Genomic DNA, 16,392 nt, shown 5'->3' with positions numbered 1-16,392 from the left:
TCTCAGAGGTCTGATATGCACGCTCACAGCTATCAGTTGCACATCACTGTGCTTAGAGACACAGAAATAAATTAAACAAAGAGATGAACAGCAAAAACAACACTTCCACAGATCAGAAAACAAGCCTATGGGTTTCACAATGAGACAAAAGCAACTGAACTCTAAAGGTGACTGAAAGTTGGTGCTAATACCAATTTTTTGATCAATATCTCAGATGAGAAGGTAACCAAAAGGGGGAAATTGTTAAATTAATTAAACAAGGAGGCCATTATAGGGATGTGGCTTTAATGCCATGGGTGTCTGTGTAAGCAAACCAAAATCTTAGCCTGGAAATGCCTCAAGGATACAAATCAATACACTAAGGAAAACCAAGCACAAACAGTCGACTAGGCTTTAAGTTACAGCCAGTCAATAACTGTCTTACTTTGCTTCTGTCTTTTCTCTATAAAAGTTTCTCCCTGAGCTCCGGTTAGAGAGTTCCTCATCACTTCTGATTTGGCACTGCTCAATTTGAATTGCATTTTTGCTCAAATAAATTCTTAAAATTAAAAATTGGTTTCCTAGATATAAATGAAAGATGTAAATGGTGTTGTCCTATTTGTGTGAAAAAGGAAACATGCAATACATACATACATACATACACCTAGTGTACCAGAGGGTCCTGAGATACTTAAAAATTTTTGCCTCTAAAGAAGTGGACTGGGAGTCAAGGGAAAAGAGTTACATTTTTACCTTCATACATTTTTGTGTTATTTGAATTATCACCTTGTGTATTCTGCAATTAAAATAAGTATATAAAACTAAAGAAATATGTTCAAAAAGCAGGAAAAAAGTGAAGAACCCACATTTTGCACCTACTGCCTTTGGACATGTCACTTAAGTTTCAACAAATTTGTTTTGATATTGTAATTTGGATATAGAACATGGCTCACATTAAGATTTAAGAAAGCAAATGATGGTGGTTCATGGTAAATCTGGGCAATCGAACAAAAGGAAGAATTTGATTCTTTGTGAAATATAGAGACCATGTAGGTTCTGGAGAAAACCATTCTCTATAATTTGGTGACACCCTGGGAGAGACCCACTGCTCCTGTGCAAACTATCCAGTGAAGTGGAGAGTACACCTAGAGCCAAGGCCTGCCTCACTGCAGTGCGTGGCTCTGTTCGGTCCTAACACTTGCTGTCCATCTGACCTGGGAGTGAAACTGGAATAAATGCGTCTCTCTCTTGTTTAAACACCGGGATGCGTGGCAGCAGGACCAAGGTTCCAGGTGGTCTTTCCTTACCTGCCGCCCCAGCCATGTGCTCATCCATGCTGAGCAGGAGCTCCCAGGCAGCTGGCTGGATATCCCCATACATCTCCTCCGTCAGAATTGGTGCTGCCTTGATGAGCAGAGATAAGGGAGCAGGCGACAGGCTCATCACCTGGGAGAGATGGAAACCATGGCTTCACGTGTTTGATTGCTCTTCTCCCCTTGAGCCTTGTGTGACACTTCTCCCTCGGCTTTCCTTAAATGACCTTAGAATACCTTCTAAAATGGGGCATATTTATTGGCATGGCATATTATAAGCTTTATACCTTATTAGTTGGCACATGATTAGGAAAAAATCATACTAATTTTATGATGCTTTTACCATAAAGACGGCTTTGCAAACACCTAAGGAATAAACTGTAGAATAAGTACAGCTCTAGGAGAAAAATGAGTCTCCAACCAACATATCTGTGCTAAGAGTCCTGATGGGCTTAATATAGATATAGATATAGATATAGATATAGATATAGATATAGATATAGATTTCAGAGAGGAAAGGAGAGAGAGAGAGATCAAAACATCAATGATGAGAGAGTATTATTGATTGGCTGCCTTTTGCACCCCCACACTGGGGATTGAGCCCGCCACCTGGCATGTACCCTGATCGGGAATTGAACCATGACCTCATGGTTCATAGGATGAAGCTCAACCACTGAGCCATGCTGGCCAGGCCAGATGGGCTTTTGAAGCATCCTGTTTTCTTTCCTGTTAAGAGCTGATTTCCACTGAAAACTATGAGCAGTCTCTAATTCACAAAGGAGTTCTACTCAGGAAGTTAGTTTTTTAAACCAGTGTGAATTTGGATGGCATTTTACCCTTGAAATACTATTACACCTTATGGTTATTACCCCTGATTAACCCACAAAATCCTATTTAATCCATTATTTCAGATAATTTAGGCAATCAATATAGGTTCCAAGCAAGTCTAGGTCTTTAACCATTATTTTAAACACTTTCCGGAAAATCATAAAAAGTATCTTTCCCCCCATGGGGAAATGTATTATGATTTAGAGCTTTGGTTGTAATAACAATATATCGAAGTGTCAAGCACTGAATAAGTAGGTAAGAGTACTATTTTATTTCATCCATGCAATAATCCTTTGAGATGGGACTAGTTATAATCCTATAGGGGATGATAACTAAGATGGAGAGAAATTAGGTAAGTTGCCCAAGGCCTGGTGCCAGAGCAGCAGATGTGGGATTGGAGCCCAGATACTGTCATTCCAAGACCTGTGAGCACCGCCACCACACACTAGTGAGAAACTAGCTCCATTGGTGGAGGGAGAGAGGGGAGAGGCATGGTTACAGCCAAACTCCCAAAACCCTGTCACAGTGGAAGTTGGCTGTCTAGCAAGGAGGGGTATTTTCCTTGCACACTTGGTGGCACCCTAGCTCATCCATTAAAGGAACCATCATGTCGACATGGTGCCAGATGGCACCGTATGAACCAAACATTAGCAAATAGAGTAGCTGGAGCCCTCTGCCTGTCACGGCTCCCTGACTGTTTCTGATCCAGGTGCCAATACCTGCAGTCTGATGTACTTCAGCATTCCAGAGTCCTTTTTCCCCTCCAGGTTGGCATCTGAAACTCTCTTCTTCAGAGAAGGTGTCCTCAGGCAGGACTTGTCTGAGCACTGAAAAGCACAGGGGATATGTCACGCAGAGTGCTGTGCTCACTCCCAAACCCCCAGCGCAGTGTCCCCAGATTCTCCAACAACCCTCCTCATCTCATGGGAAAGACGATCTCAGGCCTGTTGGGGTGCCACACTCCTTGAAAATTAAATGCAGTTGACTTTGTAATAAAAAGGAAGCATAGGGATATGTATCAACAGGTCTTCTTTACACGAAGGAAACGGGATCCAGAGAGATGAAGTAACTCGGCCAAGTTGCAAAACTGGTTGTTAGCAGAATGAGAAAAGGACAAGGACCTCTTGACTTTCATTTTAGGGCTAATTATACTCCACCAAGCTGTTAAAACACAAATCTTTTAAAACATGAAGTCGGTTAAAATCCACTCTACCTAGGAGTCCCCTTACAGGGTTGGAGGTTACAAGTCGACCACTTGGTCACATAAGAATGAAACTATTTCAGGGAGGAGTGTTAGCAAGTAATAATAAAAGGACTCATCTAGGAAGCACGAGTTCAGAGCATCTATGATCTAGGCCTGAGTTGCACAGGAAGGCTACCTTCTTTAAAAAAAAAAGCATGCTCATCTAATCGTCCTTTCAAACTGGTCCCTCCCCCAGGGTCCAAGAATAGGCCTGACTCATCTCTGTAAGCACGAAGGAGACAATGTCTTCCCCTGACTCCTAAATGCCACAGAATGGAGTGGGCCGAGCAGCTGGGAGAATGATCGGTCCCAACGGTGACAGGTTCTTGTTTATTTATCCTGAAACCAGCTTCCTCCTATTTTTGCACTCCAGGCTGTGCAAAGAGGGATCCATCCCTTTGCACAGAATAAGTGCTCATTTGTTTTTCCAGTGCCATGTCAATGAAACACTTTCTCCCTCCATGCCAAAGGACAAAACTGAGCTCCTTAAGATTTTCGAACAGTGCGCTACAGTGTTATAGATGGAGATATTTTGAAAGGGAAGGCAAATCTAAAAGTACATGCATGTTCCAAGAAAGTCTTTCAAAACTCTGACAAAAAGACCCAAGACAACACATCTATTATATGACTGGTGTGGAACGAACATTTTAAATGAAATAGAGTTGGAAATGAATTCAAAATTTTGCTGTGTTTTCTAAAGGTAAAAACTTGGAAGCACATACTTGGGAACACATATCATTTTGGGAGAGAAATCCTGCAATTTTTTTCTGTGAATGAAAAGCAATAAACAAGCACAAACTTGTATTGTTTTATAATTTGAAAACTGTTCTAAAATTATGTGACAATCATTTTCCATATAAATACAGACAATGATTGTCACATGTAATTTTAGAATTTAAGAAAGTGGCACCTCTCTTTTATTCTATTTATAAAACAATACAGGCAAATTGCAGAATATCTGGAAAACCAACACAAAAAACTATATAGAAGAAAATTAAATGCCTAAAATCCCCTACCCTGTGAGGGTCACTATGACCTTATAATGAATATTTCCCAGGTCATTACAATTATTTTAAAACATAAATTCTTGAATTTTATAAATATTTCACTCCTTTATCCTTTGTCTGAATATTTTTTAATGAAAACTTACCTTACTTTTCAATATTTAATTTAACAGATGTTATTCAGAATTTTGGAAAATGTGACTTCTTTTTTCATCAGCAAGTACTAACTGAACATTTACTCTGTTTAGAACATACCACCAGAAAAGGTACAGATATGTAGGAAAAATCTAATAATTCGTTGGTGACCTTGGTATATATCTGGTAGTTTATAAAACCGCTCGATTTTGGAAGTGCAGTGAAATAGACTACCAGATGCACAGTGAGTCTCTGAGCACTGAGATCAGAGGAACAGGTTGATCAGAGTGAGATGGGTTAACAAAACGTAATCACTGCCACACACATATTCTACCATAAAACCAGTCAAATAGGAAATAGGAACAAAATACCAATGCTCATAATACTTGATTTTATTCAGAAGCACTGCTTTCATTCTTGATATACTGCCCACTCTGTTTTCACTTTGGCTCTGAAAATGTGGGCATTGTTCATTCACGTGACAGAATCAGACCAGGCAAATGGGAACATCATGAGAGGGAAAAACAACAACAGAGCTGGAACAGGAGGCGGCGTTTTGGAAATAAAATGTTTAGCACAGAAGACTCAATGCATCTTTGAGCTCTCCACCCGTATGACTAATTTAAATAGGTTAAGAAGAGAGGACACTCACTTCTTTCCTTTCTCTTCCCTTTCAGAAGTGTAAGCAATGCAGAGAAACCTTTCCTGCTGCGTCAGCCCAGTGTCCTGTTTGGACCAGAGCAGGAGGGCACTCACGAAACACCCCAGCACTATGCAGCCCACTAGCATACCCAGCACCTAGTATGGACTCAGCATGGGCCATAGGGTCTTTAAAAATTTAATCGACAGGTGATGGATGAATTAATGAATTCAATTCTTCAATTGAATGAAGAATCAAAAATGCACAAGTAGATGCCTGTGTCATTTAAAGAAAGGAGGGAAGAAAAATAGCATTGCCTATCCACCTGCAGTATGCCTTGTGGCAAACATCAGGGAGATCAGAAAAGGCTTCTGAAAGGAGGGGGGATTTGAGTTGGATTTTGAAGGATGTTTGGGTTTGGTCATGTATGAATTTACAGGTGAGGGTACAATTGGAGCAGATACGGCAGAAAGAAATCTCAGAGTGTGTGAACAATGAACATTCATTTTAGCTGGTTTACTTTTACAACTTCCAATATATATGGTTTTCTATTAAAGCTAAGGAAGTTTTTTGTATGCAGGAGAGCTTACCTAATGAAAATAGGTTTTCTTTGAATGTAGTGTCATTTATGTATGTTTGAGGTATATCTGTCTATATACATGTCTGTCTCTATGCATACCCACAAACATGCATATGTATATATTTTTCTTTTATGCCAGCATGTAGCAGTTCATGCAGTTTGTTACCCACATTGATCTATTCCCCACCTGCTTTTCCCTCAGAATTTGTGTAGTTTGAATACCATGAGATGCAATAGAGTCTAGTTAGAAGACTTTGATATTCCATATTTCTAAATGAAAGTCTAGATGAGTAGGTTATAGATGTGAATTGTGGACAATCCCATCTTTATGAGCCTTGACTTTTTCATCTATAAAATGGGGAGAACAATATCTCTTGCGCAAGATTCATAAGAATCCAAAGCACTTTGTTAATTATATGCATCTGCCTTATATCCCCACATAGATGATGAAGAAAAAAAAACTAACTAAAAGATCCTATCCCAGAAGATGAGTTAGCTCACTTAAATGAGATGCATGAGATACATATATTTTTCTTTAGGATCTTTTGTATTATCAAAAATTTCTTCAATGAACCTGTGTTGCTTCCATAATAAAAAGCTGTAGTTTTTTTAAAAATCCCTTTACAAGTGCTAAAACATTACAAATTGCTACACAACTCAACTGTGAAATTTTTGTTCTTGCACATATTCTCTAGCTATTTGATTTGTATCTAATTGTCATTCCCCCAACCCACCAAACCTGGCTTATAAAAAGTCCTCGCCTCATACTTCTTTATTTTTCATGTCTCCCAGAATGTCTGGCCTAATACTGCGCCAACAGCAGGTGCACAATGAATGCTTATTGAAATGAATAGGTATTATATAAAAACCTCTTTGCAAAACCACTTGGGAGAAGCAGCTGCCTGGGCAGCCAGCGGCACTCAGTCAGGCGTCTTGGCCATCATGCCTGCTCAGGGGCAGGTGGGCAACCCAAGGCTTTCCTGGCAGGAACAGGGCAGCCTGGCGGCTGACTTCATCTTCTGCCAGCTCAGCTGTCAGGAAAGTGCAGCTGAATGCTTAGAAAATGTAATCGTTTCTTGAAGGAGTTTCTAGGTCTGATTTGACCGAGATGACTGTGTTATCTATTTATCTGTGAATAGTTGGGCCATTTATTTCTTGATAGCACCTAATGGTATCAGTTTCCTATTGTTGCTTTAACAAATGACCACAACCTTCATGTCTTAAAACAACACAAATTTACTATCTTACAGTTCTGAAGGTCCGAGGTCTACGATAGATTGACAGGGCTGCATCCCTTCTGGAGGCTTTCGGGAATCATTCATTGCCTAATCTTTTGCAGCCTCTGGCTGCCAGCAGTTTTTGGCTCACAGCCCTGCCTCATTCTGACCTCTATGTCTGTTGTCACATCTCTTTCTCTGCCTCTCCTGCCTCTTTTTTTCACATATAAGGACCCTTATAATGGATCATTCAGGTTACTTTCCCCATTATAAGATTTTTTTATTCTCATAGTCAAAATTCCTTTTGTCACATGAGGTAACATATTCACAGGTTCCAGGGATTAAAATGCAGACAACTTGGGGGTATTATTATTTTTTAAAAATATATTTTATTGATTTTTCACAGAGAGGATGGGAGAGGGATAGAGAGTTAGAAACATCGATGAGAGAGAAACATCGATCAGCTGCCTCCTGCACACCCCCCAATGGGGATGTGCCCGCAACCAAGGTACATGCCCTTAGCCGGAATCGAACCTGGGACCTTTCAGTCTGCAGGCCGACGCTCTATCCCCTGAGCCAAATTGGTTAGGGCGAGGGTATTATTCTGCCTACCACAATAACCTACTCCTTACCACCGCCCCACGTGTTCATATTTACTCATGGAAATAAGACAAAACCTTGGAAATGATTTCATGTTTGTTCACGGACATGAAGACCAATCCTTTGTCTTTCTTGCACTCATCTTCTACCTTTGCTCAGAATCAGGGAGACCTGTAGCCTGTGATAGAACTACAGTGGTCTGAAGTTTTTATTTCCAGATGAAAGATTATTAGAACATCACTTTCCCTGAAACTGGCATATTATTGTACTGACTGATCACTCACTCACCTCTTTCTGCTTCTTGCCCCTGAGAGCCACGTTGCTGTTGTTGTTGCTCTCCCGGAGGGAGTCCACGGTGTCTCCATACAGCAGCTTGATGGCCCTGACCAGCCGGGCACAGGAGCGGCTGTGGTGCAGGTAGCAGTGTGGGTGGCAGTAGTCAACATGGGTGCAGATAAAGCTTTGCTGATTGCACAGCAAGATCATGACCTGAAACACAGACGTCACTGAGACTCAACCAGGCCACCAGAGTGCAGACAAATTAGGAACATATATGTGGGGTGGGAGATGGAAACTGAGAACATCAATGTTCCTTGATGGGTCCTGAAACCACAATGATTCAATAATTCCCATAAGAGAACCAAGAGGTATAAGCCTTTATGTACTCGGCTATTTTTGCTACCTCCATTCACACTTGATAGAAAGATCTTTTGAAACAATAAACGTTTGTAATCTTTAAAAACTTAAAACGATTATTTTGAAGAATATGATTTCCATATATTTTCAAATGAAGATTCTGACCTTGAAATACATCACAGTATTTTTTCAGCTCTTCTATTTCAGAAGGAGCCAAATAGAAGAGCATAAACCAGTGATGGCGGACCTATGACACGTGGGTCCTCTCATTTTTTTGGTTGATTTTTCTTTGTTAAATGGCATTTAAATATATAAAATAAACATCAAAAATATAAATCTTTGTTTTACTATGTTTGCAAATATCAAAAAATTTCTATATGTGACACGGCACCAGAGTTAAGTTAGGGTATTTCAAAATGCTGACACGCCGAGCTCAAAAGGTTCGCCATCACTGGCATAAACTGACAAGAAGTTCTGCCCTAAGGGATTTGGTTGACCTTTGAGAGCTGTGGGATGGTCTTTAACTCCAGCCCCCCTTCATGGAACTTGAACACAGTTCTGCACCTTCCACCCTCACCTATGACCTTCAGCTGGGCCTTGAACTCCACTGTAGAGTTTTCTTTCCTCTCTCTACAAATTAACATTTTTCTTTGTCTTTTAGGCCATTCTAGCACCTTACTTGTGGCCTAATCTGGCTCAAATCCTCACATCTCCTAGACTTCCCAAGTTAGATTCCAGAAAAGAACTCAGTTGATTTAAAATAGTTATTTTAAGATAAGGAGTGAACTCTTCAGTGCCTTCCCCAAAGGCACTAGCATTCCTAGAGCCACAAGGTTAGTCAGATATGCATAGAGCAATCCTCTGGATGCTTCCACCTTTCCTGAAACTAGAACTCACCCCAACCCCTAACCTGGGAGAGACTACGTGCCATACTGAATGGAGAGCAGACTCAAGACCAGCACCATGACCTTGCTCTCTGTATCTGTGATAACCTGTATAAAACTGGTCATGATGCCTTGCCTGTGCCACTCAAGTTGTGTTGACTACCAATCTGGCCTAGCCATTCATGATTTTTCCCTGACTTAAGGTGACCCAAAAGTCAGCCATAACAAAGAACCCTTGGTCTTAGTTAAACTTAAAAGGACTAGTAACCAGCAGAACACCACGCATAGTGAATACTGAGAGGTTCCACTGAAATATAAGCCTCTGGTTTTTCTTGAAGGCTAAATTGGATTGATGGCTTTGGTATAATCTTTTGTCCTCTCATCATGGATCTTTCCAGGTGCCCAAAGAAATTGATCTCAGGGTTTTTTCTGGGATTCCTACTCACATGAAGCCACGACATGTTCCTGTGGTAATTCTCCTCTGTGCCAGCAGTACTCATTCCTTCTGGCTCGATGCTGGGTTCGCTTGCACTCCACGGACTCCCTTCTTCAAAAGAAAAATACCAAGAGAGGGTTATGTTGTTCGGTCTCCTTGGAGAGCACGTTGGTATGGTACAATTCTCCATGCTTTTGAATCCTAGGGCAGACTACCATGGCCCAGTGGGTTTCAGGGCATAGCTTCGATTTTAGTGGAGGAATATTAATAGGAGCTGTTCCCTTCACCATCAGCTATACTGGCAATTACAAAGACATTTATGACCCCTGTTAAGGTGGCTTCCATGTTTAGACATGGGAGCAGAGAAAAAACAGGGTCAAGTCCTTGAATTGCTGAGATGAGCAAGTTATTGGGTGAGTGTGCCCAAATGCATTCCAGACTGCCCAGACCTCGCAGGTAGAGTTGAATAGGGACACCAACCAACCTGCAGTGGCCACCCAGAGTGCTACTGCCCCCTCCAGTGCTGTGCCTATGGCTGGTGCTACTGTCCCTAACACCACCTGCTTTACTGGCAGAGCTATTTCAAAGATGGGCACGTGCCTTGGAAAAATGAAGGGAATTTGAAAGCAAATGTGTCTAATTGTGGACAAAAAGGATTTCCTTCTGTGGAATTCACTACTTAGTATACTAAATAATGAAGCTTTGTCCTCAAATCTAAAAGCTTTCTTGGGTTTTCTCTATGACAAAACTATGTTTCTACCCTGGCTATTTTGACTCAACTGGTCAGGCTTAATTGACCAATTCAATTAATTGAATATCCAAGCCCCCTCCCCAAACTAACTGATGATACTGCTTCAGTTTCAAACCTGTACCAAAAGAAGTCATGGGGTTTCTTCTATTGTCTCCTTAAAACATAAGCTGAATCTTAACACATAAATTAGCTATTTTCAAAGGCAAGGGTCCGTGGGTGTAGAAACGTTTCCTATTTTAAACTCACTTCAAATAGATATACTCAGCTGCTATTTCGCAGGCTGGTTGGTCATTTATTGATAGTTCCTGACTGATTTCTGAAACAATTTCACCTAGAAAGGAGATCTTTCTCTTTTGCTACTCATATAGGGACTGAATGACAAAGAAAGTGTGCTTCAACTTTTACTTAATAGTTAAATTCCAGGCAGTTAATGAGTCCTATCAGCATGCCTGCTTAACCTTCTTTCTATTAAGATGATAACCAGAGCCTATAGTACTAACACATTTTGGGACTCAGAGTCTCTTTGGATCCTACAGTGACAAGCTCCATCCCCAATGCTCTGGTTGTATAAAGACCTCACCTTCAGGTGTTTATCTTTAGAGCATCCCTTCAGAGTAGGCATGGAGCACATAGAATTATTCCCATTGTTTAGATGGAGAAAAATTCCTGAGACACTGACTTGCTGAAGGTCACTAATTGTCAGCTCTAGACAATCGCCCCTTAATGATATTTTGGTTGCTTTTAATGTGAAATAGAGACTTTAAAACATAGAGGACCTTTAGCTAGCTGTCCCCAAGGGAATACCTATGTCTTGCTTTAGAGAAACATCTGGATTTCAAAAAACTGCCCCTGTCACTAAAGTGTCTTCTCTCCCAAATAGATACTCTACGTCCTCATTCCTCAAACTGTGGACCTTGACCGGCAGCGTCAGCTTTACGTCTAGACTCTCTGGCTCCCACCCCAGACTGAAACAGAATCTGTATCTTATCAAAACTCCCAGGTGACCCATGTGCCCACTAAGGGTTGGGCAGCCCTGCTCTAAGGGTAGTATGGTTTTCAGACTGAAAGAATGGTCTAACTTATGGCTCTGCCCTCCACCTTTGGATGCGTAAGAAAATGGACTTTGGCTGTGTCAGGATTTGGGCCCTGTCTTCCTACCCCCCACATCTCTGCACACCCCACTCTTCTCTGTTACCTAGGTCAGTGACAGTGTCCCTGCTCTGGGACAGCTGCAGCTCCTCAGCCTCAGACTCTGAGTCCTGCCGTGATAACTTGCTGCTCTTTAAGCTGCCGACCCGGCGAATGCTGGACAAGGAACCCCCCTTCTTCACTTGGAAACTGCGGGTTCCTTTAATCTGGAGCAGGCGGGAGCCTCCTATCCTGTTCTTCCTGCTGGGAACTGCATTGAAAGAATAAAATAGGGCTTTTCCCCCCTTAGGGTTCCCCAGCCAGTGTGAGGTCCAAGCTCTCCCCAGCTCGTCCCTGGACGGCCTCCTCCCTGGTGACCTGGATGGGCATCGTGTCTGGACAAGGAGCTTCCCCCACGCCCGCAGTCAGGCGGGTTTGCTGGGCAGGCAGGAGGCTGGGCCCACCAGGAAGGGCTGGTGCAGCTTCTTTCTTGGACACATAGCTCATCGGTGCTGGGAACAGCCTGCTCCCTTGCTGGCCCAGGGTTCACAAGCATGAGTGTGCCCTTGCTAGGACTGTTAGTACATTTACATCACATTATGGCTTGACTCAACAGAACCACAAACCATTTGCTTTTGTTTTTCTTTTGAAATGGAACCTGCAGAGTCACGTGAGTTATGCAAACCCCTTCCTTTTGGAATACCTCATTAAGAAATAAAAACAAGAGACGCTTCGCTCTCCAACAGTCAGCAGTGGGTTCCGCTCGGCTCGTCAGCAGAGGCACTAAAGGGTCTGTTTCACTGGGGTGCTTTGGGTGAACATGGGTGGGACATGGATCCATTCCCAATGCACCTAGTGATTTCATAGCATCCTCCTCTCAGTTAGAAGGCTTGGTGAGATGTGAGTCCAAATGTTGCAACACCCTGAGCCAACCTTACAGTCTCTATCTACCAAGAAGAACATGCATTATTCATCTTTCGTGTTCTGGAAGAAACAGTCATCAGTGAGGAAAATAAAAGGGTAACAAAAAACATGTTAAATCTTTAAAACCTACTTTTTAAACCCAAGCACCCTTACTTCTCATTGTCATAGACACACCTCTTTCCTTTCCTTTTGAAGATGTGGTGTGGGCACACACTGATTTTTGTAAGGGTGAAATAGCGTTTGTAGAGCCTAAAGTCATTATCACGAGGGAGTCATTTTTGTAAGCTTTCCTTATTAAGACATGAACGAGATTTCAAATGAATTATTTATGGCATAGCTATGAATATTTTTTAAACTCCCTATAGGGAAGATTGCATTTTAGTCTCGCATTTCTCACTCACAGGAGAGTTAAGCTGTGACTGGGACAGAACTCACACAGCTCTGTAAGATGTTAACTAAATGTTTACTTTTAATGCCATGTAAAGGAGTCCAGAATAATTTCTGTTGAATAATGTGAAATGTTTAATCTTTGATTTACTCTTGTAATTGAGAAGGATGAAAATGATCACCACTCAGCTGGCAAAGACCTCATGGAGCTCAATGGACACATCTGGATAGATGTTCACATCTGAAGAAAAATTCTTGCAGCACAGTTGGATAAGTTCCATAAAGACTAGAGACCATACTACTCTATTTTAATTATAGCACACAACTCATCCACTGTATTTCTTCAATATTTATTTTTAGGCTTAACTGAGACTTTATGACCTACCTGAAATAAATTTGAAATAGAATATAATTATCATTTTTAGTGACCATTAATACAATTTCATGTCAAAGTATATTGGGAAGTAGAGAAAAAGATTAGAGGTTTTTTCTTAATTTGTATAGAGGTATACCTTAACATTCTTGGCTGATTTCATAATGCAACCTGTTCTATCCCCAAGGGTAATTGGAGACAACACTGAAAAATTGGTGTTCAGAATTATGACATTGACTTAAAAAAGGAAAAAAAAAAAAGAACTCATGGACATGAACAATAGTGTGGTGACTGTGGAGGGTTGTGGAGGTGTAAAAGGGTATGGGGGGATAAATGGTAATTGAAAAAAATAAAACAAAATAGAGAAAAAAGGAATATGACATCGATTATTTATAGAGGACACAACAATTAGAATTCGGATTTGGTATTGTTCATGAAAAACATTAGTTGAGATTGCACAGCATTGAATTTTAGTCCTTATCTCCATGACAACAAGAACTACCATGAAAGTGACACAAATTTATCTAAATTAAATTAAACATCTCTTTATCCCTTTTTTTCTCATCTCACATTTTATCCATTAGCAAGTTATGCTGGCTCCACACATCAAAATTTTATAGGGCTTTGAAAGCCCCATCACCTATTCCCCAGGCTAATGTAACTAGCTAACTGCTCCCCTTTCCCCCCACTCCCACAGATAGACTCATCTTTTAAATACATAAATCATAAATACACATATTATATTACTGTTCTGGTCAAAACCTGCCAACAACTCTCCGATACACAAAGTAGAATTAAATTTCTAAACATATCTACAGACCCCATTTAATTGCCCTCTGACCCCATCCCTCCTACCACCTTTCCCCCCTCATTCTTTTCCAACCATGTCGGCCTTTTTGCCTTTTTCAAGTGCTCCAGGCTCATTCCTGCACAAGAGCCTTGTTCTCACGGCTGTCGCTGGAAAACTCCTCCCTTTGCATGACTGGCTCCTTCACATGATACATGTCTCTTCTCAGTGTCACTGATGGGGTCCTTCTCTGAACAACAGTCCCCCCAACTCTAGGTCACTACCAATTCTCTGACCCTAATTTGTTTTTTTTTATACAACTCATCTCTATTAAAAAGTATGTAGTGTTACTCCCCATTATGTTATTAACTTTTAGCTAATATAAACTAAAACATATGTGGGAAAATTTTCCTCTTCATGGCTTTTTCTGAAAACGTGTAATAGTGCCTCACATTCAGTAGGTGCTCAATAGATGATTGTCCACTGATCAGAAATGTCTTGTGCATTGGAATACCAATCTTGGTTTGTATTTGGAATCTGGGTGAAATGATTTGACAGACCCTGCTTGGAGATTTTAGGCAGAAATTTTTAGTTTAAAAATTATTTCACATTAGTTTTCCTCCGTAGTGTCTGAATTGTCCCCAGGTTGTTTATTTCAAGAACTTACATTTTTTGCTTTAATATAAACAGATGGTATGAACATTTAAATAAAACTTTTATCATCTAAGTTAGCAGGGTCCTCATGGTCCCCATTCTGCTTATCAAAAGGATTAAGGAGCCCTAACCGGTTTGGCTCAGTGGATAGAGCGTCAGCCTGTGGACTCAAAGGTCCCAGGTAAGATTCTGGTCAAGGGCATGTACCTTGGTTGTGGGCACATCCCCAGTAGGGCGTGTGCAGGAGGCAGCTGATTGATGTTTCTCTCTCATTGATGTTTCTAACTCTCTATCCCTCTCCCTTCCTCTCTGTAAAAAATCAATAAAATATATTTTTTTAAAAAAATTAAAAAGAAATTGCACAAAGAAAAAAAGGATTAAGGAATATTTAGGAATCTTAAGGAGATAGTTGCTAAGTGGTAAATGATATTTTATGGATATGTTTTCATTTATTTATAGTGTCAGTCTTCTGCGCTTCACTTATTAAACAACTTTCATATATTAACATGGCCATTCTATGAAAAGAAAAAATACTAAGCATTTGTGTCTTTGAATATTAAGAGCAATTTATACAACAGTAATCATTAAAGTGTCCTTAAAATTAACCTGATATTTTATTTTTTAAAATGGTGTAGAATTTACTCAGCTCAAGTTTAACTATGTCAGTATTAGAAATTTTCATTTCAGCGACTTTAATAATTAGAATAATAACTTTGAATGAACCAAAAAAAATCCCCTTGGGCTATGCTTAGAAGATGGAAGCTTCTCTTCATATGTGGTTATCCTTACCTGAAGCAGGAATATTTGAAAATATATTCACTTGGTACTTCTTCACGTGCAGAAATTGCTAAGATTTGACTAAAATAATATTTGGTTCACCATAAGTTCATTATGATGTAACAATTACTTGCATTTTGAAAATGCCATGACTACAATCTTGAAATATTAGAAAATAATTCTGTGTATGTCCATTCCATGAAAGGTTTTAAAGTCTTTAAAGATTTGATGTTTTCCCTATTTAGGGCTATTCCTTTCAAGATTGTTCATTCCTTAAATCATCAAACATTCATGGAGTCATTGTCTATTGGACACTAGAAAGTACTAAGTCCATAAAATCATCTTTGACTCGTTTTACAAATGTGCTGATGGTCTTTTAATTGAAATTCACTAGGAGAACATTGATGTGCAGTGGAATTTAAGGAACAACAATCAGATAGAGAAGTTAAAAGTTTAAAGGCGTCTCTAGAGAGCAACTTAAAACTTTGCAATCTTTACTTTAGCTTGTGATATTTAAAAAAAAGACAATTATTGACTGTGTGTCTATTATGTGCCAAGTTCTGAGTTTATGTTTTATTTGCGTAGTCTCCTTTAAAGCTTTCAACATCACAATAGGGTGTTATTAACCCAATTTTACAGAGAAGAAAAATGGTACTTAGGGGGTAAGTAACTTGGACAAGGTCACACAGCTAGTGACTATATTTTAGCAATTTAAGGTGCACATTTTTTCACATTTTAACATACCGGAAATGGACATCTGTCTTACAGTTGGAAAAAAAACTTAGCATCCCTGGTGCCATGTGGCAGTTGTGACACATTTGTTGTTGCTTGTACCCATGTGAACATCTAAAGCAGCGGTTCTCAACCTGTGGGTCGCGACCCCTTTGGCAGTCGAACGACCCTTTCACAGGAGTCGCCTAAGACCATCCTGCATATCAGATATTTACATTATGATTCATAACAGTAGCAACATTACAGTTATGAAGTAGCAACGAAAATAATTTTATGGTTGGGTCACAACATGAGGAACTGTATTTAAAGGGCCAGAAGGTTGAGAACCACTGATCTAAAGCATCAGCAACTAACTTTACAGAATGGGTATCAGTGTCTTTTAAC

At 40.2% G+C, this 16,392-nt stretch overlaps 1 protein-coding gene across 4 annotated transcripts in view; it reads right to left on the bottom strand.

The window, feature by feature from the left end:
* Positions 1 to 16,392, bottom strand: part of UNC80 (unc-80 homolog, NALCN channel complex subunit) — a 172,525-nt gene that overhangs the window by 67,149 nt on the left and 88,984 nt on the right. For 2 of the 4 annotated variants that reach the window (XM_059703001.1, XM_059703000.1), the window contains exons 27-31: positions 11,442 to 11,645; positions 9,506 to 9,606; positions 7,828 to 8,028; positions 2,840 to 2,947; positions 1,287 to 1,425 (exon numbers count right to left, since the gene is read on the bottom strand). In XM_059703001.1, coding sequence (XP_059558984.1) covers positions 1,287 to 1,425; positions 2,840 to 2,947; positions 7,828 to 8,028; positions 9,506 to 9,606; positions 11,442 to 11,645 — 753 coding nt within the window. The remainder of the gene's footprint in view (positions 1 to 1,286; positions 1,426 to 2,839; positions 2,948 to 7,827; positions 8,029 to 9,505; positions 9,607 to 11,441; positions 11,646 to 16,392) is intronic. The other 2 variants (XM_059703002.1, XM_059703003.1) reach the window with 1 other exon arrangement.

Source organism: Myotis daubentonii, chromosome 7, assembly GCF_963259705.1.
Source record: "Myotis daubentonii chromosome 7, mMyoDau2.1, whole genome shotgun sequence".
NCBI lineage: Eukaryota > Metazoa > Chordata > Mammalia > Chiroptera > Vespertilionidae > Myotis > Myotis daubentonii.
Note: the sequence above shows the minus strand (reverse complement) of the source record. Positions and strands in the feature narration are given on the sequence as shown.